Source organism: Elgaria multicarinata, chromosome 1, assembly GCF_023053635.1.
Source record: "Elgaria multicarinata webbii isolate HBS135686 ecotype San Diego chromosome 1, rElgMul1.1.pri, whole genome shotgun sequence".
Lineage (NCBI taxonomy): Eukaryota > Metazoa > Chordata > Lepidosauria > Squamata > Anguidae > Elgaria > Elgaria multicarinata.
This window is the reverse complement of record NC_086171.1, coordinates 161,020,516-161,044,785: the sequence shown is the minus strand read 5'-3', so window position 1 is coordinate 161,044,785 and position 24,270 is coordinate 161,020,516. Positions and strand designations below refer to the sequence as shown.

General features: G+C 43.3%; 1 protein-coding gene across 2 annotated transcripts in view; it reads right to left on the bottom strand.

Moving 5' to 3' along the window:
- ITPR3 (inositol 1,4,5-trisphosphate receptor type 3) overlaps positions 1-24,270 on the bottom strand; it is a 130,242-nt gene that overhangs the window by 6,395 nt on the left and 99,577 nt on the right. The window contains exons 36-54 of one of the 2 annotated variants that reach the window (XM_063141290.1): positions 22,855-23,003; positions 22,291-22,399; positions 20,845-20,935; positions 20,004-20,173; positions 18,590-18,764; positions 17,028-17,212; positions 16,713-16,913; positions 16,385-16,495; positions 13,978-14,073; positions 12,739-12,840; positions 11,010-11,096; positions 8,659-8,769; positions 7,349-7,541; positions 6,171-6,296; positions 4,806-4,978; positions 4,280-4,444; positions 3,612-3,804; positions 1,753-1,860; positions 1,249-1,370 (exon numbers count right to left, since the gene is read on the bottom strand). In XM_063141290.1, coding sequence (XP_062997360.1) covers positions 1,249-1,370; positions 1,753-1,860; positions 3,612-3,804; positions 4,280-4,444; positions 4,806-4,978; positions 6,171-6,296; positions 7,349-7,541; positions 8,659-8,769; positions 11,010-11,096; positions 12,739-12,840; positions 13,978-14,073; positions 16,385-16,495; positions 16,713-16,913; positions 17,028-17,212; positions 18,590-18,764; positions 20,004-20,173; positions 20,845-20,935; positions 22,291-22,399; positions 22,855-23,003 — 2,667 coding nt within the window. The remainder of the gene's footprint in view (positions 1-1,248; positions 1,371-1,752; positions 1,861-3,611; positions 3,805-4,279; positions 4,445-4,805; positions 4,979-6,170; positions 6,297-7,348; positions 7,542-8,658; positions 8,770-11,009; positions 11,097-12,738; positions 12,841-13,977; positions 14,074-16,384; positions 16,496-16,712; positions 16,914-17,027; positions 17,213-18,589; positions 18,765-20,003; positions 20,174-20,844; positions 20,936-22,290; positions 22,400-22,854; positions 23,004-24,270) is intronic. The other variant, XM_063141299.1, reaches the window with a different exon arrangement.

Sequence of the window (24,270 nt, the reverse complement as noted above, 5' to 3'; positions counted from 1 at the left end):
AGATTGTGAAGGAGAGATTGAGTTTAATAAGAAGCAAAGTGTAAATTTGTGTTGGAGGTGTGAGAAGAGAAACTTAAAATAATGTGACAAGTCTGTCTCAAACCATAGCGCACAATTTGGCACACCATGAAGTCAACCGGAAACAGAGTTAAGAAAAACACACAAATAAATGAACACTGTACAGGATCCCTTAATTACATAAATGAATAATTACATAAAATTGTCACACAAATTATTAAATTTAATAAGCCTAATACTGTGAAATATCCTACAAAATAAGCCAAACGCATTTTTACACAAAAGTCTTCATCAGTGGCCTGGTAATATAACAATTCTATTTTTAATGTTTGTTTTTTACAAAATTTCTAAATTGTTATGTAGCATATTTCACAGTATTAGGCCTATTAGGGTTTTAATTATTTGTGTGGCATTATATGTAATTATTAATTTAAGTAGTTAAGAACATCTGTACAGTATTCGTTTATTTGTTTTTCCTTAACCCTATTCCTGGTTCAATAGCTTTTAATTAAGAAATATTTAGTGTCTTTTATTCTTTGTACACTATGAAGTCACAGTGACTTCAGTGGCACATAAGCACTGTTTACAGCAGGGGAGGGCAACCTCACGCCCACATGCTTACTCCAGCCTGTGCTGGGGTCAATCCAGCCCACTGAAATTCTGCCCCCTGCCCCACCCCTTTGCTACACGATGGAGAGTCCCTTTGTTGTCTCCAATCAAAGACTGGGAATAAGCTAGAGATTCCCCCATAACAATCGGCCAGGCTTACAGGAGCAAGGACAGAACAGTCCAACTCAGCTGGTGCTTGCAGTAGCTGGTTCCTGCAAGCCCCAGCATAGTCAGATGCCTTCTTCCTCCCCCCAATCAGGGTGTGAGGGAGGGGGGAAGGAGCCACTCGTGCCCCAATTCACATGCAAACGGGGCAGTTTAAGGAGTCACTAGACTTGGGCCACTGCTTGCAAGCATTTGTGCATCTCTCTGCATGAAAAAAGAAAAGAAAAATAGTGGGAGCTGCAGCACTGGTGACTTTACAGGAAGGGTGGGGCTCTGGATGGGGTTCCATCCCCTTGATGTTATGTCCAGACTTCTTGACATCATCCAGCTTGCTGGGCTTGGTCTGGGGGACAATATGGGCCTGGACCAAAAGAGGTTGTCTTTACTGCTTTACAGGGTGTTGGATTACATCCTTACCCTACTGTTGCTTATATAGGTTGTCCCAAATGAACTCACATCTTTAGATGGTTTCCTGAGGATGTCTCCCACGCCACCTCCATTTCTGAGGCCATGATTCAGGACGGTGACTATGCACATAAGCAGTGTGTCACAGGCACGCTCTGTATTATCTTCATCTACTGAAATACAAGCAAAAACCAACTCAGCAGGAAACAACAACAGACCATTCATCTCTGATTAACCTTCAGAGCGCCAGATTCTCTATAGATTTACTAGCTGTATTAATGATACATAGCTAATATTTGGCTGCTCTGTCTAATTATTGCTTTTTATAAAACATAATGGAAAATATTGGTGCAACAGCCCTGTACTATTACTTACTTAGGGAGGATTATCTTAACTAGGAAATTAAAAGATCTTACTGTTTTTTTCTGCTGACCCAGGATACAGACCAAATTCATCCTAGGTACAGTGTCAAGGTGCTATGTAAAAGATGCAATGTTTCTCTTCCCTCCCACTAGCGCCTCTATTAGAGGAAACCCTTTGAGCCATCCCACGTACCTTCCATCACTTTAGTCATAGCAACATGAGAAGAGCAGCTCATTTTGTCATTACTGCACGACTCCATAAAAGCGTCCGTGTTTGCTTGCATCCCGAAGGGGTTAGCTGCTGGAAGTATGAGATACAGTTAAATGGTCAAAATATCCCCTTTCGATTCATAACTAAAAAAAAAAACAAAAACAGTCCAGAAAACTCATTTCCTATGGCTGAAGCTACACCAAAAAGTATCTCCAACCACATGCTTTGCCTTGTTATTCTAGGTGGCCTTCTATCTAGTACCACACTATCATCCAGTGGTATTATTCTGATGGTAACTGGGAATGTGAGTCATCTCCCCTGCCCCCTTGAGATCCAGATTCCACTACACCTGAACTGAAGATTGCTGTGTTCAGACAATACAGTAGTCAACGATGGGGTAATAATCAACTTGACAGTTGTTCATCTAGGTGGTACTCCCCACACAACATGATAATAACCGTGGTGTGGATTAGGATCAGCGTTGAGTTGACTATTAGTCCCCACTGAGTTGACTCACTCATCCCCCATCCTCTCTCCCCACTCAGTCCTCCCACTAGTATTAATTTTTGTGAACCGCCCAGAGAGCTTTGGCTATTGGGCAGTATAAAAATGTAATAAATAAATAAATAAATAAATAAATAAATAGTATCCCATCAGCCATTGCTGCCGAAAATCTATCCTGCCAGCTGGACTAGAGCAGCAGCCACCGCTTTGATGACTGCCCTCGCCTTGCGAATCTGTGGCTGACAAAGTAACCCATGTTGGCTGAGGAAATTACCAACAGTGCCCTCCACATAACACAATAACCAACGGTGGTTTCAATAGCCACCTCTGCACAGCATTGGTTATTTGGCCCAAAACTCCCTCCACACAACACGATAACCCATGGTGGGTTAAATAACCAATGATCGACTATTTAAACCACCATTGGTTATTATGCTATCTGAACCCCAGTCTAAGATTGTCCTTATATATTTTACTTTGTATTTGAGAATAGATTTGCAAAATACATGTGCATAGCGTAATTTAAGAAAAATACCAAGTATGCAGATTGCAGCGTTAGCTTGCAAAATACATTCAAACAAGGAGCCAGTTTGCTGGGTGGCAAAAACTACTTGTTCACATACATGCTACTCATAAAAGACACTAAAGATATGCACAACCATCACCCAATCCGCTATCAAAGTGAAACGTTTTGTACGATTTTGCCTGTTTGTTTTCGTTGTTGGATCTCTTTATAAAGTGCCACCAGGGCCTCCAAGCTGCCAGCTTTAACTGCATGAACAAGCTAGTTATTAAGTCTTGGTTAAAAAGTCCAGGACACAATTAAGGTGAAAACCAATTGCTAAAACAACGCAGTAGGTGAATGTACAAGTTCCCAGGGATACCAATGTAACTGGATGAACCCGACTGAAAACAAAGGAAGTCACTACATCTATATTTAAGCCATGGTTGTTTTTCATAGGGATACTGTTTCAACACACATCCCTTCCAAGATCTAGACTCCAAGTCCAATCCACAGCCAAGTTAAAGCTAACGCAACAGAATTGAATCTAATTTACCTGAACTGGTAGGACTAAACCGGCCTAAGATTGCAAGCCTATGCATGCTTACTTGAGAGTAAGCCCTGTTGAGACTCAGCGGCACTTGTTTCTAAGTCAACATGCAGATGATGGGCTGCATATCAAAAGTCCTTCAAATTAAGTCTATGAATTGAGCTATGAAAATTTTCTTAGCAGGACCAAGAGCAAACAGTTCTGGTTCTCTCCAGTTCATTGGCATTTCAGAATGGGGAAAGGGGATACTGGACTTGAAGTATAGGGGTGTGGGGTGGCAGAGACCTTTAGATTTGATGTTGGGCAGTGGGTCGACTTCCATAATGAAGTCATCTTTCAGGAATAGGAAGCCTACAATGGAGAAGAGGTAGACGAGGATGAGGGCCAGCAAGGCTGTCAGCAGAATGGAGCGTCCGTTTCGTGTCACACTTTTGATGACATTAAATAAGGTCTCTTCCCGGTAGATCAAGTCAAAAAGCTGAAACGGGGGGGAAAAAACTTCCTTAGAATCAACAGAATCAATCCAAAGAAAACAGGAGTTCTGTGACAGTCCTTTATTCCTATCACCATTATCCCCAGAACTGAAGAATGATTGGCTACACTCCATTCCACTAAACATCAGCATCCCTACTTTAATGATAGATAAACTATGTACTGTAAATATGGTCACTATGTAAATATGGAATGCAAAAACCTTTGGACTCTGGCCACCCCCAGTCTCTTGCTTTAGGATCTTGGCTTCACTATTCCCAGATCACGGACACTCCAATCTAACTAGTAAATCATATGTCTTTCCAGTGAATGCAACAAATAATAGCTAGGCAGAACAAGACAGACATAAAGATGGGCAAAATGTTATGCATACAATGGGCAGGTAGGTAATAAAAAGCAAGAAAAGAAAAGGCATCATTAATAAACCACAACCTGTCCCTGTACAGATGAGACTACTGTACCAAGATGCTGTAGAAGAGTTCATGTACAAAGAGCCCCAAGACGCTGGTCAGGATGTAGGCGACGTGATAGAGAAATTCCACATCCATGATCATGGCCTTATATCCTCGGATGAATGTCCCACGGTTGCCAACAAAGCTTACCACAAACACAATCTTATTTGTCAGCTGTGAAGCAATCACAAGACAGAAAGGGTAGGGGGCAAGCAGTTACTTTTCAGAGTGAATTTATATTTATTATGCCACTTTGGAATTCTGATTTCATTTAACACTAACATAAATCTATTGCCATTACATTTGCACAGGCAAAGAACCGAACTTAGCTTTAGGAATTGTCCCAATACCTTCAGCTGATTATTTTTTTAACTGTGAACTCTGCTTCAGAGAGCTCAACCTAAGGTACATTAACAGTACAATCCTATACATGTTTGCTCAGAAGTAAGCCCCACTGTTCAATAGGGCTTACTCCCAGGTTAGTGTGTGCAACTTTGCAGCCTAAGTGTGATTTCAGTTTAGCCAGGTGCCTTACATTGAGAGCTCCCAGTATGTTCAAAGTGAGGCCAATGCCCAGATGGTAGATGGATCGCAGGATCAGTGCCACGAGAAGTGGTCTGACACCATAGCGCCGGGTGAACAGAGCCATGATAGAGAAGCAGATTAAAAACCACGAGAGAAGGGGGATCAATGGGGAATCCAACAATCCTGGAAAACAGACAGATACACTAATTAAGCAGCCACGCTGAGTGAATATTTGTAAGATATGCTGTTATGTTATCTCTTTACACAACAATAGATCTGGAGAATGAGAGAAACGTTGGGAGCCCAAAGAGTTAATGACTTCACTTTAAATAAATACGAGCTGAGCACATGCTCAGTGGAAGTCAGCGAGGTGAAACTGAATGCAGTAAGTGGCCATCATCACTGGGAAGCCACTGGCAGGAAAGGAAACCCTGTGCCTTTACTGGCAGGTGTCTGTCAAGGCAGAGAGTGGCTTGCACAGACAGCGCATGTTTGTTGCTAATGCATAGCCAGCAGTGCCTAGTATGGATGAAAGATGTCATCAGCCTGTAAGCACACTGGGCACAGCTAGCCATTCAACAGCAGCACACCTGCATGGGGCTAAACAAGCCACATCCTGACTCAGCTGCCTACAATACCTTTACCATTTCCAACCCCAGTTCATTAACGGCTGCTGCCAAAGCACCCAGTGATGTTGGCGTACCCAGATCTAAAGGGATGCATTTGCATTAGAATACCAAATCAAGGTATGCACAATCTATCAGACTTACAAGTATTTTTTCACAAATCAAGCCAGAAACTCTCACAATTCATGAATGGAATAACACTTCTTTTATTACTGTTTTACCGAAGACATGGTGATTACACTGAAAGGTTATTTCCAGAGGGGTTTTATTTTTAACTTTAACAAAAAAAATAAACGTTCCAAAATCCATATTGGTGTAATACCTTTATCGAACCAACCAAAGGTCACAAAAAATGTGTAAGCATTCGAGATCTCTGCCCCTTTATAAGATCTCGAAGTCTGCATGATCACAGTTTTGCATATTTTGAGGGGTGACGTTCTGGTAGGCCCAGTAAATATATTAATATTATACTAATATGGATTTTGGAGGTTTTTCTTATGGCCCACACAGCTACCTTTGTGACTGACAATAAATAAATGTTTGGTGGTTTTCAAATGGTAGCATGTTAGAGTAATTCCAAAGAGTTGGCTGCAAAGGCCTAGCTAGCAAAGTTTTCTGTAGCTTCACAGCACTCCAGATAACATTTTTTTTTGTTCAGATGACACAACTGCAGAGTGTCCCCAGAAAGGGATACGTGAATGCCAGAAGTGATGGTGTAAAAATTGAAGTGAGCATGATGGAGCACATACCCATTGAGGACACCTCGACATAAGGATAGAAGAAAGCAATGATGATGTTTATGAAGACAGCCAGGTTGAAGGAGATACTTCCCCAGAGTGTCATTCTGCGGGAGAACCAGTACATCAGTGGATTGCCTATGGGAAGAATGAGAAGCAAAGCTGAGTGAATATCGTCTGCTTCTAAGAAGTAGCACAGGCCTCCCCAAAGACCCAGCAATCTCAGTACAATTATTCACAAGGCCAGGGATCAATACTCCTGTTTCCTCAACCTAGTTGCAAACGCTATCAATTGCAAGAAACGGGGACACAATTTCCAAGTGGTAGCACATAGCTTGGGCTCATCAAGCTTCAGTATACTGTAGCACAGGATTATGTCCTCATATCCTTCTTTCTTCCTCTGTTGTCTGTAGAAAAACATTACTAAGAATTTCTGAACGTAAACATACCTGCTTAAAGGGACATACAGCCAGGTAGGCCAACACAAAATCATAAAACCTGATGATATTATGCCACTACTGCCAGATGGGGAAAAACCATTTTAGAAATATCAATACATATGGAAAAAGATAGTTTCATGCTGGGATTGTGGGATATTTAGAAAGCATCCTCTGCCCCTGGCTCTCTTAGAGAATCTTTTTTTGGGGGGGACCTACAATATTATCCAAACCTCTGACTGATTTTAATCAGTGATCCAGTGTGGTGTAGTGGCTAGAGTGCCGGACTGTGAGTCGGGAGATCAGGGTTCTAGTCCCCTCTCAGCCATAGAAACCAACTGGGTGACTTTGGGCCAGTCACAAACTCTCAGCCCAATCCACCTCACAGGGTTGTTGTTGTGAGGATAAAGTGGAGAGGAGGATTATGTATGCCGCCTTGGGTTCCTTGCAGGAAACAAAGGCGGGATATAAATACAATAATAAATAAAATAAAAATAAATCAGAGCCAAAGAAGAATTATGGGAGCAAAATGCTTGCCTTGAATTTGAGGTGAGTATTATGGGCCTCCTGCGCTCCTATTTCTAAGCCAGGAAATATAAGCTCTTTATTTCAAGTCAGTAAATGTCACTTTATTATCCATCGCCTAAAATTCAACAGGTGCTGCATAGTGCAGCAGGGACCTGAGCTGACATGCAATTCCACATCCCAAATGAGAGTGACGTGAGCAACTCCACAGTCTCGTCCGGGACTTACTACGCAGTTTCTTCTGCCATTCCATCTCATTGTGGAGAAAGGACGACTGTTCAAAGAAGTCACTGACTTTGCTGCCCTGCTCGTCCTGCTCCGTAGTGGTAAACAGCCGGTATTTTGTCTCTTTGGTCAAGAACTCACAGATGCTGGGCACTGGGAAGATGATCTGCTCCATGCTCCGGTCCAGGCGCACGATCTGGAGGAAAGCAGGGAATGAGGCATCATTGGGTTTCTTTTTATCTGCAGTTACAAAACTTATAGGGTTCGGAGGGGACTGTGGTTTTAGCCTGCCCCATCTTAATGGCTCAGGACAGGTAACAGCGGTTAAAACAGCATGTACAAAATATTCAGTTAAAATCAGTGCCCCTTTTATTCCAACAAGTATCCCCACCCTATGAGCTGTTAAGACAGGAAATAAATAGGTTGAAGCGCATTGCCCAGACCCCTGGAATTTGCGTTAGTGCAGCCGCATTGGCTGGCAACAGGAACCATCACCACAAATGTTTTTACATGGTTCAGAATCGGAGAAAGAACGTGATAAAGTTGAATCTGGATTGAGTCAACCCCACGGCGTCTCTCTTAGGGTGCAATACTATGCATGTTTAAACAGAAGAAAGTCCTACAACTCCCAGCATTCCCTTTCTCCCCTACACTGAACTCAATGGGAGGTGAAAATAAATTAGAAAATAGCCATCCCCACAAATACACCTCACAGCTTTGTCATGAAGTAGCCTGCGTTGCTTCAACATAGTACAGGATATGGCACAACATTCAATCACAGCACACCACCACTATTACCTAAACCCCACACAGGGAGACCATTGATCAGATGTCACATCTGTTTAGCTCTGGTTGCATGGATCTAGAGCTCACAAATGGGAACAAAGGTGATGGGAAACAAGGAGAAAGGGCTTCCATTCCTGGATGGGCTGGAATCTCAACAGTGAGCCCTAAACCCTGTAATTAGGAGTCAGTGATAATGCAGTCCTTGAACCACATACTCAATGCAGAATGGATTGGCTATAGAGTTCCATTTCCAGATTCTTCCAAGCCCTTTTCAGCATTGTTTGCTTAGTCCTAGACTGCCCTGTTATTCTGTGACATCACAACAGCCAAGCCAATGGTGAACAGAAGAGCTGTGGCACATTTGCCTGCTGGACTCATTGTGACTTCAGAGCAGATTATCCACTTGTTGTTAGATAACAACTTGTGTTTTACATAATTTAGATCATGTTAAAGGGAAATCAGGACACTAGATATTAGAAAACAAATCTAATTCTGTGTAGAAAGAGCTAGGGGATAGTGAGCTGCACCTCTATCTGGGACGTGTGCTTCTCATAATATGCTAATGGGTCTTCCTCTTCCTCTTGGACAGGAGTTGTTGATTTCAGCATCTGGGTCAGCTGTTTGTTGTGTAGAATGAGCTGCGTGAAAAAGAAGGGGAAAGAAATTATATCAGTTCACTGCAGCTTGAAAAAGCCTGCAGGGATCTCCTTCTATATATTAACAACACATTTCCTTGTATTTACTAGGCCTGACAAGCTTTGGGGAAAGGGGAGCAAATACAGTGAGTGTAAACAGGGCCTGGAATTCCCCTGGGAGACAGCTATTCAATTCACCACAGTAATTACAGCCAAAGACCACTAATCCACAAATTACAAATCAGTGCCCATAAATCCCCACAGAAATGGAATTGCAGCTGAATAGTGATCATGGTCTTGGACTAAGCTACGAGAGCAAACAAACGCAGTCAAGTGGTCGATTTTGCTATCTCTGAAGGTAAAGAGCAAGTTGGCTCAACTACAGGAAAATCTCACCTGCATTGCTATATAAAAAAGTTCTACCAGGAGGTGAGGGCATGTGTGCCCAGAGACCCATATGAAATTGGCACAAGGATGTACAAGCGTCCAGAAAAGTCCTACATTGGGTGTGCTGGTTCTTTTTCTAATCTGGTATAATGTACCACCCGTAGCTTTTTTTTCCTCTCAGGAGTCCCTGCAATATATGGACTCCCCTTCACCAATGTTATAATTATGGGCATTTCACAAAAGGCTGTGCAATATTTAAGATTTTCTGGCAATGGAAGTATACGGTAGGAATTCATCAGATTGATTAGGGGCCTACAAGTGCCACTGTATCCCACAGATGGGATATTGCCTTAAGGGAAGGAGGTGGGGCCAGAATAATGCCTTGCCCACTCCAGAGGCGGTACCAGCTGTTGCTCTCAGAAAGCCATGCTGCCATCACCAAGAAGAGGGGGCAAGATAAAGTGAAGGATGGTGCCGCTGCCCACCACACTGATCTCTGATCACTGAAGGAAGTTACTCAAAGTGATCCAGCCTATTGTTTGCCTTGCCTTCACTTGCTCTGATGGCAGATGTGACTGGTGGTAGGGGGAATTTCACCTGGTGTGTCTTTTCCCAACATACTACAGTGGAAACAAGAGAAGCCACAACTTGGTATACTCAGAAAGTGAAGCTATGCCCCATTGTATCCTGGCCCTAGAATCTTCCAGCTTCCAAAGCTCCCTTACCTGTTCGCTCCCTTTCTGGCTCTAGGCTCTTTATGAGGTTATCTTTTAGCTCAGTTCTCTTCTTGGCTCCTCTCTCTTGATCTTAATCTTATGGCCAAAAAGCAATGGCCTCCTGTCGTTCCATTCTGTGCCTCTGCCACCTATTGTTGAACCCAGTGCCATTCCATCCTGCATCCTTTCACCACCCTGACTTTTAACCAGCCTCCTTGACTGCCTAGAACTCTTATAATTTAAGTTCAATACTGCCTGTCCGAAAAGCTGCTCTAGGCAGCTAACAAATCCAAGTTACACAATAATGCCATACCACATCAAATAGAAACCACATTATATACACAACAATAATAGTGACTAAGTATCCTCCATCCCCATTCTGCCAACAATATCAGTTTCTCTTGTCCTTACAACATACTTGAACTTTTCCTGCAACCCCACAGCTCTGTATTTTTCCTCTCTTCCTTGCCCAACTTTTCTTCAATCCTCTGTCACTTCTACCTGTTTCTAAGTCCACTGCCTGCTCTGCCCTCTCCCTTTAGCCAATCTGTCTGTGTACAGTTTTAATCCCAGCAAACTGACATTTCACTTCCCTCACAGATGGACTGTTTTCAAACATACTGATACTGACAGTTTCATTCCCTCAGCAGTTAGAATGTTTGTGAACATTCAATTACATAGCAGTTTGTCAACCAATTGTTGCCATTGATTTCACCACCACAAAACACCTCAGTAGTTTCAATAGAGTTTTAATAATGCCTTTTATAACAGGGAGAGGCAACCTGGCACTGTCCATATGTTTTGGACTACAACTCCCATAAACCCAAGCCAGCATGGCCAAAGTTATGGGATTATGGGAGCTGTAGTCCAAAATAATCTGGAAAGCACCAGGTTGCCTACCCCTAGCCTTACAAGCTGGGATAGTGACAATAACCTTAGTTAATGTCATTATGGAATTGGATATTTGAAGATCAGTGAAGCTTTACCAACTCTACACTTCACCTCACAGGAATACCTAAACAGATGAAAAATGATATGATAGGAAACTCCCACAGAACTCTGCCTCGCCAGCACTGACACATTTATGTGGGCAGTACTTCCTCCCTTTTTTAATGGGATTACCGAGGGGCACATACATACCATAGAAGAGATCCCCTCTTCTTCCTCCTCCTGAATCCGCTTCACAGGTTTCAAGAGATGCTGAAGCTGCCTGTTGTGCCGAGAGAGCTGGAAATGTTAAGAGAGGCAACAAGCTTGGATTAACAAGAGTTTGAGTGTTGTCTTGGAGTCATTTGTGGATGGGTCATTGCAACCTAAATTTCAAGCAATCACAGCCCTCAAAAAATTATTAGCTCTTAATCAAAATGCACATGACCAGATCAGGTTCAAGTATGGTGTCTAAAAGTCCTCACGGGCTGATTAAAACCAGTGGCTGCCACAGACTGAAAATGTGTGGCTTGGCCCTTCATCATTAAACACGCACTGGAGAAATGGTTTTAGCCTGGCACTGGATTTTAAGGATGGATGCAGCCATTACGGAGAACTAGCTGGGCAATGTTATGTGATCTTTTTTTAGAGCTTTAGTCTGCTGCTGGCCTTTACTCTGTTTTTTTACTTTGGTTTTATTCTGTTTTAAACATTAAAGGTTTTATATTATTTTTTTATTAAGTTGTATTTTTGGTCTTTAATTTTTGTGAACCGCCCAAAAAACTCTCTCTATTAGCAGGTATAGGAATGTAGTAAATACAATACAATAAATAAATGGCCCACAGTGCTCCTTCCCACACTTCATTCTACTGTGTCTCAACTGGAACTCTGTTGCCACATCCCCCAGGTGAGATGCAAGACCGTTCTCCTTTAGATGTTACTCACACAAAGGCCTGGTTCAGACAACACGCTAAACCATGCTGCTTAACCACAAAATGGTTAAGGGAATGCATTAACCATTAACCATCAATGCATTCCCTTAACCATTTTGTGGTTAAGCAGCATAATTTAGCGTGTTGTCTGAACCAGGCCAGTAAGGGCATCACTTACTCTTCCTTTTCCTGTTCTCCCTACTTCTTTGTTAACATCCAAATATGTCCAAATCAGTTGTACCATTACTCTTCTTTGAAGGATTAGATGGAGCTATGATATGGGGGTACAATGTCACTAAAGTCCATGCTGGCAGCACAACATTGCTTAGAAAAATAAGGAGCTGTACAGACTTGATCTGGGCATGTGGGTAGGAAGGTGGAGTCAATGCTTACATCTTAAGTGTCAAGCTGATATAGGTTTGAAGGGAGAACAGGAGCCCAAATTCCCATTTCTTTCCATAGGAAGTAAGCTAGAGTTAGGAATTTTGGGATTTTGTTAAATCCGTTCCTCCTGTGTTTCACAGTTTGGCAGCCATCTTCTGTTCCACTGTCTGCTCATTGATAGAATTGGATTTTTTTTTAGAAATGTACGAGAATTTCATTCCACTCACAAGTGTGAATTAACGCTAATGTGCATTAGGGCAAGTGCAAATTTGTGCAAATCCGACCCCCCAGTTTAAAAATTATCTGCAATTCCACACATCTTGGAAAAAGCTGGTCTGCTGCAGCACCCACAGGTCATATTTATAGAAATCTGTACTCATTGGAATCCATTGCCAATTTCTCTGACAATGTGTACATGTATGAATCAACACTGAAGCTCCATCTGCATCTCAGCTGAAGCCAAGATCTTCCTGCGCTGGGCTTGAGAAACTATTTTAATTGGGCTGAATGAAATGGTGGTGGGGGGGGGGACAGCTTCCCTTTCTAATCCCTCCTATGACAACACTATAGCATAGAAAAGGAGAAAGGAATTTTACAAACGCATAGAACATCCTGACAAAGGATACCTGTAAGGCTAAAATGTAGATGTTGTGTCCAACTTCCCGAGGGGAAACCTCAGAATTCTCACATTCTTCTTCTTGAAGATAGGCTTTCTTAATGACATCAACCTGTAAGATATTTTGCAAGTAAGATCCAAACACTAAACCAGGAATCGGGTAGGGCTTTAGTATAGTAACCTGGTATAAACAGGCGATATCCTGCATATTTATGGACTTGCTACACAGGCAGAGAGGGTTGTATCCAAAGTTAATCCTACTTAGAATAGACCCATTGAAATTAGATGAATTAGATGCTTAAATTAATGAAGATTGGATACACCCCATTGGACACCACCCACTACCTGCAGTGAATCTCAGCTTTTGTGTTTAGGAAGCTTTTGTGTTTAGGAAGAACATTCCTAGCTTTTATATTTCTAGTTCTTGTAAGGAAATTACTGAAAATGTCAGAATCAAGAAATTATGAGTAGAAAGTCCAGTGGCTAGAGGGTAGAACTAATGCCGTGGACAGGTCTTTATTCCATCCACATGGGTGCCCTGTCCTCTCCTAGAGTCCATACATTCCCATTCTCCATGCCAATTCCTTATTCCATTTTAATTCTTGCCAAACCATGAGAGAGCAAGACAAATGTTCTTCATCTGGGTCAACTCCTGACCCAGATGAAATTGAGTAATAAGTTGCATGTAACCCATTCATTTTTTGGCCAATTCACAAAAGGGTTGACATTGTTAAGAACATAAGAAGAGCCCTGCTGGATCAGACCAAGGGTCCATCTAGTCCAGAATTCTGTTCACACAGTGGCCAACCAGCCATCAGCCAGGGATGAACAAGCAGGACATGGTGCAACAGCACCCTCCCACCCATGTTCCCCAGCAAATGGTGCAAATGGGCAGCAAAGGGTTACTGCCTTGTTTGAAGAGGTCCCAATGAGGATACCCATCTGCCATGATGTAGGGTGAGGCTAGCTACTTCGGAGCAAGTGGCTTCCATATGCATGAAGTAGAGCTGGCTGCATTTTTACACAGCCCTAGCAAGAGGAAATCTACTGCAAAGCTGGGATTAAGTAAAGGAGAAGGATGAGAAGCTGCTTGGGGAACTGTTATCCTATATTCTAGCTGATGTTCACTCACTCAAGAGGTTGCATGGAATTCAGGTCCCTTCCTCCTTGCTTTCAATCATGATGTGGACCCCAATGCACAAGCAGAAACCGCCAAGCAAAACATTCCCAACTTCCTCAGCCTCCTTACCAGTTCCTGCGGCCGGAGACTGATGAGAATCCGCTCAGCATTCTCACTGTCATGCCTACTCTCCATCAGGGCCAACAAAAGCTTGGAGGCATTGTCCTGGGGAGGGAAAGACGGCAGATTGAAGGGATGCTAAAACCATCCATCTATAACTCCCTTCCTCTGCAGAGAATCAGCCACCCTTCATCAAGGCTACAACAGAATTTGTAGCACAAATCAAAGTCAGGATTCAAAAGGAGTGGTAAGGAGGGGAGACCAAAAGCAGCAGAACCCAACAGTTACAATCAAAGAATAGTAGAGTTGGAAGGGGCCTACAAGCCATCAAGTCCAACCCCCTGCACATTGCAGGAATAGGCTAAATCCGCAGGTGGAAATGACTCATCATGGATTCGTCCACACTGAGATCCCTGATTCATCTCCACAAGACATTTTGGGAGGCATCTATATGGCGCTGCTTTACCTACCGATTCTCCCCAAAACCCATAGCATCGCTGCTGCGAAGCAGCATTAATAGGGTTACATGGCAGGAGTGGGGTTGGCCTATCCAAACAGGAAAATTTGCAGCACTGTTGTCAGACGGTAATGGGCAGCAAATATCAAGTGACTGAAAACCACCAGAACCTTTTTTCGTTTGTTCTCTGGCAACTCTGTGCAACATTGTAGCTTTGAAAGCCTGTAGCTGCACATCTGCACTGCTAGAGTTCATTGAATTTATGCATTATACATAACTGTTCCTACTTTTGTTCCAGAATGAGACTTTAATGTCACCATGGAGTCCACCCCCTGCCCTGTATTGCCCCGCCTATCCTGCACTGGGACCTGCCCCCTAATTATTTATTTAATTTATATACCGCCCCATAGCCAAAGCTATCTGGGCGGTTCACAAAAGTTAAAAACAGTGAACATTAAAAAGTATACAAAATTTAAAACCATCAAAAACATAAAAGCAACAGTATAAAATAGTATAATTTCACCCTCTCTCTTAATTCAAACTGAAGCCACCACTGATACACACACAAAAAGCCGTGGTGATGTTGGAGCATAGTAAAAACTCATGGAAAAAAGACACATCAAAAATCTGCAGCTTTGCAGAGAATAGCACAATGTGGCTGCAAGTTGGCAGCTAAGTCATATAAACAATGGGGTGCAACTGTGCAGCTACGCTGGAGTATATAGAGCGTATAGACAAGCCCTTAGAGACCACATAAACCCATCTTGGATATGCAGGCCATAGCTCCATCATAAAGTACACACTGTATGATTTCCAAAGTTCAATCCACAGCATCTCCAGTTAAAAGACCTCTTCTGGAAAAAGCCACTGCCAGTCAGAGTGGACACCATTGGGCTAGATGGACCAATAGCCATGAAGGCAACTTCACATATCCATATGCCCATGGGCCACCAATTGGCCACCCTGGTTCTAGGACATCAAATATTACTATGATGCTGTTGAGTGTGAGTGTTTTGCAGTATGTTTCTGCTTCCTTTGAACAGGTGATGGGTATATCGGAAGTTTGAAGAAATTCTCACCCAAGCTCTATTTGCTAACTTCCTTCGTGAACACGCTTGAGTCCATTTCATTACTGATTTATTTGTGATTTTATATACCGCTAAATATAATAAAACCCCTAAGCGGTTTACATAGAAATATTAAAATCACATTTAAAATACAGTAGGGAAAACAATTCCAATTACAATAAGAGCAATACAAAGAGCAGTAAGATGAAGCAGTGTGATAAATTTAATTACAAGCCAGGGAAAACCTAGGTGAACAAGCACATTTCAGGAGGTGTTTGAAAGATGGCACACCTCCTGCTTCCCAAACTCCACAAGGGAGGGTTTTCCGGAGAGTAGATGCTGCTACCAAGAAGGTCCACCATCAAGGTATTGCATGGTGACGTCCCGTTAATTTCAGAATGACCAGCAAGACCTCCTCTGACCACTTTAAAGGTCGGCTGGGTACATATAGGGGAAGGAGGTCTACTCATCTATTTCTTGAATTATACAGGCACTCCTGGCTCGTTCACACTTGTTCTCTGTAACTGACATGTATTGTGACGAAGGATGGGCACCGGGAAGGCAGGGAGTGGAAGACGCTTGGTGCGTACAAGACCTTGCCTTGGTGTAAGAAGACAGACTTTATGATTTTCAAGCCTGTTCTAGTCCTACGGTCAGAGAATCATACAAATTTTTTTAAAAAAAAATCTTTCACACCAGCATCCAGGAGAGCAACTGCCATTATGAACTGCCCAGAGAGCTTCGGCCATTGAGTGGTATAGAAATGAAATGAAATGAAATAAATAAATATGCAACCTCAAACGTAGATTGCAGATTGGTGATAGAATAATGTGGAATAATCCCGTCCCATTCCTTTCTGAACCACCCCAGGCTCTTTAGCTGCCCCATCTACCTTCAGCTGAAGAACCAAGTCCATCCTGTACTTGCAGAGGGGGCTGATGTCATTGAGGATCAGGGCGGTGATTATGTCGATGCCATTCGACTCGTGGGTCACAATGCAGCTCTGTGGATTAATACATGCAGTTACCCAAAGAGTTCGCAGCTGCCTCCAAATCCCTGCTCCTGTTCAGATGCTCAGGCATTGCAGGAAGCATCAACGCTCTGTCCAGCATTGCCTTATCCTGAGCAAGTAAACCAAAGCTGGCCTGCTGACCTTCCTGGCAGCTGTTTCACCTCACTACAAAACAATGTGATTTTATTCATGAGAAGGGTTGGGTTACCTGGTTCTCATGACAGGGTCCCTGACAATATTCCGTCAGGGTCTCGAGAGTCTGGGTGATGAGGGCCACATTGTATTCATTGATATAGAGGCCCAACAAGCCCAGCCGTCCTGTGGTGCTACCACACATGATATCCAGAAACTGCAGCGTTTCGCACACCAAATTGTAGTTGGTCTTATTGTTCTGGCAGCGGAGGAAGTTCTGGAAAACACAGAGCAGAATGAAAGAGGCATCTTAGCGGTGAACTGTTTGATAACAGCAGCCATGACACTGGCAGGTTCACATAAGGCAGCCATTTCACTGATGGAGACCCACCTGAAGATCACGGTTGTGATTCTCACACAGCAGCTGCAGGAAGCGAAGGATTGGCTCCATGATCAAAATGGACATCCCCATTTCATTGTTCTGCCCCCTGTCTCTTGTATCATGGCCAGTCCGGAACCCTACATTCACTGGGTAGCGGGAAGGAGCACCAGGCAGCATGAAAGTGGTTACTCGTCCTGCAATGAAATCCACATTTCATCCCTTGCTAGCACACAAGCACCTGTGATCTATCTAGACGGACTAGCCAAGGAGTACAGCCTATTTGACTCTTCAGAGAAAGGACCACAGCTATTCTGAGCCTCTCCCTTGCTGTAAGCATCATCCAAAAGGTCAAGACACAACTTGGGACTATGATAGCTGAGAGAGCACCTTCTCCCTTACCAACCTGCCCAGTCACTGAGGTCATCTAAGGCCATTTCCTGGTGGTTCCACATGAACCTATGGTCCGATTGGAGTCCAACACAAGAAGAGCCTTCAGTGTAGTGGCCCCCTTCCTATGGAATTCCCTGCCTTTGGAAGTCATGCAGGCACCAACGTTTTATTGCTTCTGGTGCCTCCTGAAAACGCTGTTCTGAAAACTGGCCATGACTGGCCATGGTTTTATCTGAACGTTGTTCTTTTAAAAATGTAGTTTTTAATAACATTTTTATTCCGTTTTTATTATTTTATTCTATTTGTTCACTGCTCTGAAATCTTTGGATACAGAGCTGAATATAAATATTGTAAATAAAATAAATGAATAAGAAATATCACCCCTTTGGCATTCCAGAATGGCCCATTTAAAACTATGTAATGGGAAGATATAGGACTGGCTCATTTGTTATCCTGCAGCATGGCTGCTACCAGGAAGATGAATTGCAAGTGATTCAGACTGACAATAACCACATCAAGGACACACACACACACTGATAACTGGGCGTTTCCCTTACTTGGTTACAGTCAGCCTGAATCACATAGACAGCCCTTCATACATACTGTGAGTTGGCTTCTCAGCAACGTTTTGCATCTAACACTACTTTTGTTTAGTAATGATCAAGTTGACTGAATACTTAGGGAACCATCTGGTCAGGAAGTAGTTGGAGAAAAGCATGAGTTTCAGGCTGAAGTCTCGCATTCTTCAAGAGGCAAGTATTGTTCCTCTTTCTAGAATCCAAGCCATTTTTAGAGATGGTTAGGGCACAATCCCTAAGAATCTCTAACAGATGGACTAAAGCCAAGGAGTACAGCCTGTCTGACTCATCAGAGAAAGGGCCGCATCCTGCATCCTGCAATGAGTGGGGGGTTGGACTCAATGGTCTTATAGGCCCCTTCCAACTCTACTATTCTATTATTCTATGATTCTATGATCCCTCTTGGCTACCCTGAGCCTCTCCCTTGCTGTTAGCATCATCCAAAGAAAGAAAAAAGTCCTACAACTCCCAGCATTCCTCAGTCAGCATGGGACTGTCTGAACATGTGTAAAACTGTGTCCTTTCTTGACTTGGTAGGGCATTTGCTGATTCCTTAGCCATGCCCAGGCGAGCTCAAAGGAAAATCCTCCCTTTCCACATTACCTTTATTGCTATGATCCGGGGAGTCTTTGTCCTCCCGAGGCTTGTTCCCGATGTCACTCATGTTCACAGTTACGGTGGACTTGACCTCCTGCTGGGCCTTCTTCATCCTGTCGTGCAGAACTTTGAAGAACTTTTCTGACTTCTTGTCACTGGTCATCAAGTTATAGAATGATTTCTTCAGAAAGGAGGAAGAGAGAAGACAGGCACAGTGGTTAGACACACCCCAGTTAGCACCCAGCATTGCTTCCAGGGCCATCCCCAACGAAAAGGTCTCAGGTATCATATTATTATTTTATTTATTACCCGCCTCTCCCTCTGGATCGAGGTGGGGAACAACACCAAATAAAATATAATACATAAAATTAGTTTAAAGAGTATATAAAACCAATACAGTATTAAAATAATCACAACATCTTAAAATTCTTAGGTTTAAAATTCATCTGGTAGGCACATCATCACAACATTCCTACCCTTTGAAGCCCAACAAGCAGGACTCATATTACACTAACGTTTCAAGAACAAAACACAAAAAAGGAGAAAGGATGCCAGGAGAAGCAGCCAGTGGTTTGGTCCACGCTATCAGACTTACGATATATCATTTTTCATCACCAGTTTCTCCACAGACGTAGTGAGTTAAAATCTTAGACGGATTGTAATTCATTTTTGTGTCAGAAACCTGCAATGCTATTGGCTTTTATAAGGATTTTAAGAACTTAAATCAGAACAAATTTAGTTATGTGTTTTTCAGAGTTAATTATGCCCAGGTCATGTTTCCGAAATAAAGGAATGCTGACAGGGGGCGGGGGAGATGGGCAAAACATGCTATTTTAAAGATGCCCAGCAGAGGGAGCAAATGTTATTTAAGAAAATAGATTACAGCAGTTAAAATTCTCAAGGGTATGATAAAAGAAACCTGACTAGATGTCTTACAACTCATTCTTTCTTCTACTTATGCCATGAACCAATTGTCTATCTAGGAAGGCAAAAGGAAGAGGGGCCGACCAAGGGCAAGATGGATGGATGATATTCTGGAGGTGACAGACTTGACCTTGGGGGAGCTAGGGGTGGCGACAGCCGACAGAAAGCTCTGGCGTGGGCTGGTCCATGAAGTCACGAAGAGTCGGAAGCGACTGAATGAATAAACAACAACAACAAAATGGAGTTTATTCCACTTAACGTTTTTGTGTTTGCTGCTCTAGGGCACCCCAGATAATTGCTACACGATAAAAATTCTACGGCGGTAAAGCTACCCATGATGAATAGTTTAAATCTGGTAACTTTGTTCCTGCCATGAATGAAATATTGTACTCCACATTCATAGTATGGAATCAGAATTTACAATGTACCAAAAGCATAATGTGAACCCTTGGGTAGTTATCTCAGGGGTCAGTGGAAAGTCTTCCGAACGCAATACCTGTATCTCTGTGTTGCCCCCATCAAGCAGTCGGATGGCCAAGCGGATACTTTCCTGAAAGATCTTTTCATTTTTGGTGTTCATGATGAGGTCTGACACCAGCTTGGTGGCCCCTTCTCTGTCCAGCCGGCACTGAATGGCGGCAATGATTGACCAGTCCTGGTCTTGGCCTGGATGCAGAAAAATATTATGGGAAGAGCCTGTTCAACAGCTTTAAAATTTATAACTTAACTAATAAGATGAGGAAGGCTGATTCAGTGGTTAATGTATCACCCCCAGACATGGAAATTCATTTAATTCATTCCCTCAGGCAGTTCATGTGACTTGGGCCAAATCAAGCACAAAAAGATGCAAAAGCCATTAGTATGGTTGAACTGTATTAGGGGCACAGTGCAGTTTTAGTAGTTGATGATGAGTAATTTGTATACATGCATAGTATTTGCAAACTGGGCCACTCTTGGCTTCAATCTCCTCCCCATTTAGCTCGGATAGCTCCCTGATTTAAAGTGATAGCTTGACAGAGTGTGCTGAAAACTATTGTTCAGGCCTTGACAAGGCAAGATTCCCATAGTTTAGTGGTAAAACACATGCTTTGCTAAACCCTGGTATTTTGAGATAGGGTTTGGGAAAGGCCCCTACCTGAAAACCTAGAGAGCTGCCACCAGTCAATGTAGACCAGGGGTGGGGAACCTCTTTCAACCTTTTACTAGATTTGTGTCACAAACACCTAAGTAGTCGAAGACAGCAGATGAAGAGATGAATTTAAGGGACCCAGAGAAGGGATGTGGAGGAAAGGAGGCAAAGAAAATGAAGATGAAAACCAGAACTGCAAGGCACTCACCAGCCCCAGAAGGGTCAACAATCTCTCCTTTGGCACCAGACTTTTTGGTTTGCAGGTAATTAGCCAAAAGCATTTTTCTTAACGTGTTGCCCTGGCATGAGAAAGAAATGGGATGAATTGCAAGCTTTTGCTGAGATATTTTTTTAAAGACCTTTGCTTGTGGAGACAAATTCACGAACAACAGCGAAGTGGAGCCTCCATCTTCAGAGGCTGTATGCACAGGAGAACTACTGCCTTCATGTCTTCTTGGGGGCTTCCAATCTGCTTGACCAATGTAGGAAACAGACTGTTGGACCTGAGGGACCTTTTGGTCAGAGGTTCTATCTTAACCTGCATCTTTTTCTGTACCAAGTGCTTATTGAAGGAATGAACACCCATGCTTTTTAATAGTGGTACTGTGGGAACATTTATATTGTTGTTGAGTGTTTTCTTTTACTCTCTGTGTTTATTGTATTTGTCCTTACTTGAAAATCAATAAAAAATAGTATTAAAAAAAGGAGAAATAATTTAGGATGCAAATAATTTATTTTCACAAAGCCCGATGTGTTTTGGCCTGTACTTTGTTCAAAGGCCTTCCCTCAGGGGGTTGTTAGAAGACAGTGACTGTCAGTCACCATATTATCACAGGAGACAATTATCTTGCTAGAGGAAATTCTGATGACACTGTCTTCTAACAACCCCCTTGGATGGTTCCAAAAGAGGGTTGGATAAATTCCTGGAGGAGAAGGCTATCAATGGCTACTCGCCCTGGTGGTGATGTGCTACCTCCAGTATTTGAGGTAGTAAGCCTGTGTGCACCAGTTGCTGGGGAACATGGGTGGGACAGTGCTGTTGCCCCATGTCCTGCTTTGTTGGTCCCTGGCCGATGGCTGGTTGGCCACTGTGTGAACAGAGTGCTGGACTAGATGGACCCTTGGTCCCATCCAGCATGGCACTTCTTATGTAGGCCTTTGAAAAAAGTACAGGCCGAAATGTGTTGGGCTCCATGAAAATAAATTATTTGCATCCCGAGAGCCCATTTCTCCTTTTTTCTGACCTGGCTTGGCTTGGATGCTCTCCTCCTTTTGTTTTTGGCTAATCCAGCAGGGCCCTTTTTATGTTTCTAATAGTAACTACCCTTTTTATTCAGGCTCCCGGTGAATGAGTTAAAGCCTGTAAAAGAGCAGTGCTGGAACAGTTTTGTGCAATTAAAGGATGGCTGACCCAGTGATTATGAAGGGCTCCTACTAAGAAAGAGGAGAACCAGGGCTTGGCTCTTTACCCAGAAAGCCCAGCGGGGAAACACAAGACTGAGAAGTTTTACTAAAGACACAAGCTTTAGGGTGGATTCCTGCATTGAGCAGGGGGTTGGACTCGATGGCTTTGTAGGCCCCTTCCAACTCTATTCTATGATTCTATGATTCTATGAAATCAAGCTTACGTGTTAGCACAGGCTTTCTCACTCACCCGGTCTCCATATTTGTTCCTCTTCACCAGCATTTGCTGAAGTGTCCTCAGCACCTTAATGCAAAGCTTCTCCTCAGCATCCATCAGGTCCTTGGTGTGCTGGACCAATCTAGTTAAACACAAAAAGAATTCATGCTCCTCATTTCCACTACATATATCATCAATAAAGAGCGAGTGTGTTAAGAAAGATCAAGAATCCTATTCCTAAGTAGACAGCCTGCGAATTGCCTCAGCCTCACTCAGGCTCACCAGCAAAGAAACTAAGCCTTTAACTCTTCAATTCTGCACTTTGCTCTGCTTCTCCCTGTGTCCCCCGCTCCTGACTGTCATTGTTCCTTATGATGCTGCACATGCTCAGTATCAAAATAAAATGGCCAAGGTGTCATCTAAAGTGGTGGCCACAACTGGGGCAGTAGGAGCAGAGGACAGCTGAGGGCTCCAGGATACCAGATCAAGAGATGGAGCTGGACCACACAACAATATTATAGATCACACAACAGTGATCTAGGGGTCAGAACCACTCCCCAAAGAATGCATTGATACCATCTCCTAGGACCCACTTACTTGGAGAGGAAACCACCACTTTCGCAACGCTGGTAGGCCTCCGTTCCTTCCATGAAAAGCAGTTCTGGACGGTGCAGAACATCCACCAGGACTGAAAGTTCAGCTTCCACCAGGGGTTGCAAGCGTTCCTCTAGGGCATTTATGATGTCCTGTAACAGTATAGTATTTTCAGGGCAAAGCTATGAGTACTGTGTGATTCTAGGATTATGCAGTGCAAGTGTGACATTTGCTACTGAGTAGAAGTTTCTAGTCCTTAAGCCTGCAAAGATAAACTTGAAAATATGTGAGCAAAGCCAGAGGGTAGACTATCCTGGCAGCAAGGGTGCTCTGAATGGCTCTTTAATTTGCCCATCCCCAAAACTAACAGAAACAAAATAAATAGTACAAAATAAACGATGCTAAATTAGGGATGGGCGAATGAGCGAACTATGAGATCGATAGAATTCTCCGAACATCATCAACCGCTCGTCTTGTGCCCAGTTCCCATTTGCGTTTGCGATCACTGCACTTTCTGCAAACAGGAAACGTGCGCAAATCAGTGATCGAATGGTACACAGATTTCCTCCATAGACTAAAGCTGGGCTGATCCAGTCTACTGAGGAAATTTGCGCAAATCAGACTGGGGATCAGGAACGAGATGAGCACATGTTCGACAATTTGCGAATATTTCTGGAAGGCACGTGCTCACGTCCAGAGCTTCAAAAGGGGCATGCCCACATTGTGAGCAAAAACGAAATTCTCATGCATTCCCACTCCCTACAATGAGTGCATTAGTGGAGAATGCTGCAGACGTGGTATATTGGGGTGAGAGATGGAGCAGCTTAGGCAGGTATTAAGGCTCATATGCTGTGGTGTTGTAGGTCTTTAGCCTTCTAATTATGGTGGAGCTCATTGCCCTCTTAAACAGGTGTTAAAGGAGACCCCAAGAGCAGTGTGCCTAAAGGACGCAGTGCAGCAGATGTAATGTTTTAGTGCTCTGCGAACATCCAGCTTGTGCCAGGACCTGTCTGAGGGTTGGGTTAGGGTCAGGGGAAGAAGAATGGTAGGAGGAGTCCCTGAGAGCAGTGAAGGAGAGGATTCTGAGAAGAGGAAGAAATACTGAGAAGAGGTTGGGTTTTGGTTCATAGCAGAAGGGAAAAGTTAGAAGGTAAGATCCTCAGAAAGAAAGCTGTTGAGGAAAAAGTGAGGTTCTTTAGGGGGGAAACTGAGCAAGAATCTCTGTCTTGGGAGGGAAAACAGGGTGGAATCTGCTGGCACCAAGCACAGGGCAATGATCCAGGTCACACAATCCCTGCTTCTGAGGGGCAGTAAGGGGAGCTGACCCAGTTGGATGTCTTCCTCACACCAAACAGGGAATTTGGGTTCCCTCGAAGTAGAATTTAGATTTTTGTTCCTGAATGCAGAGCACCCATTGGC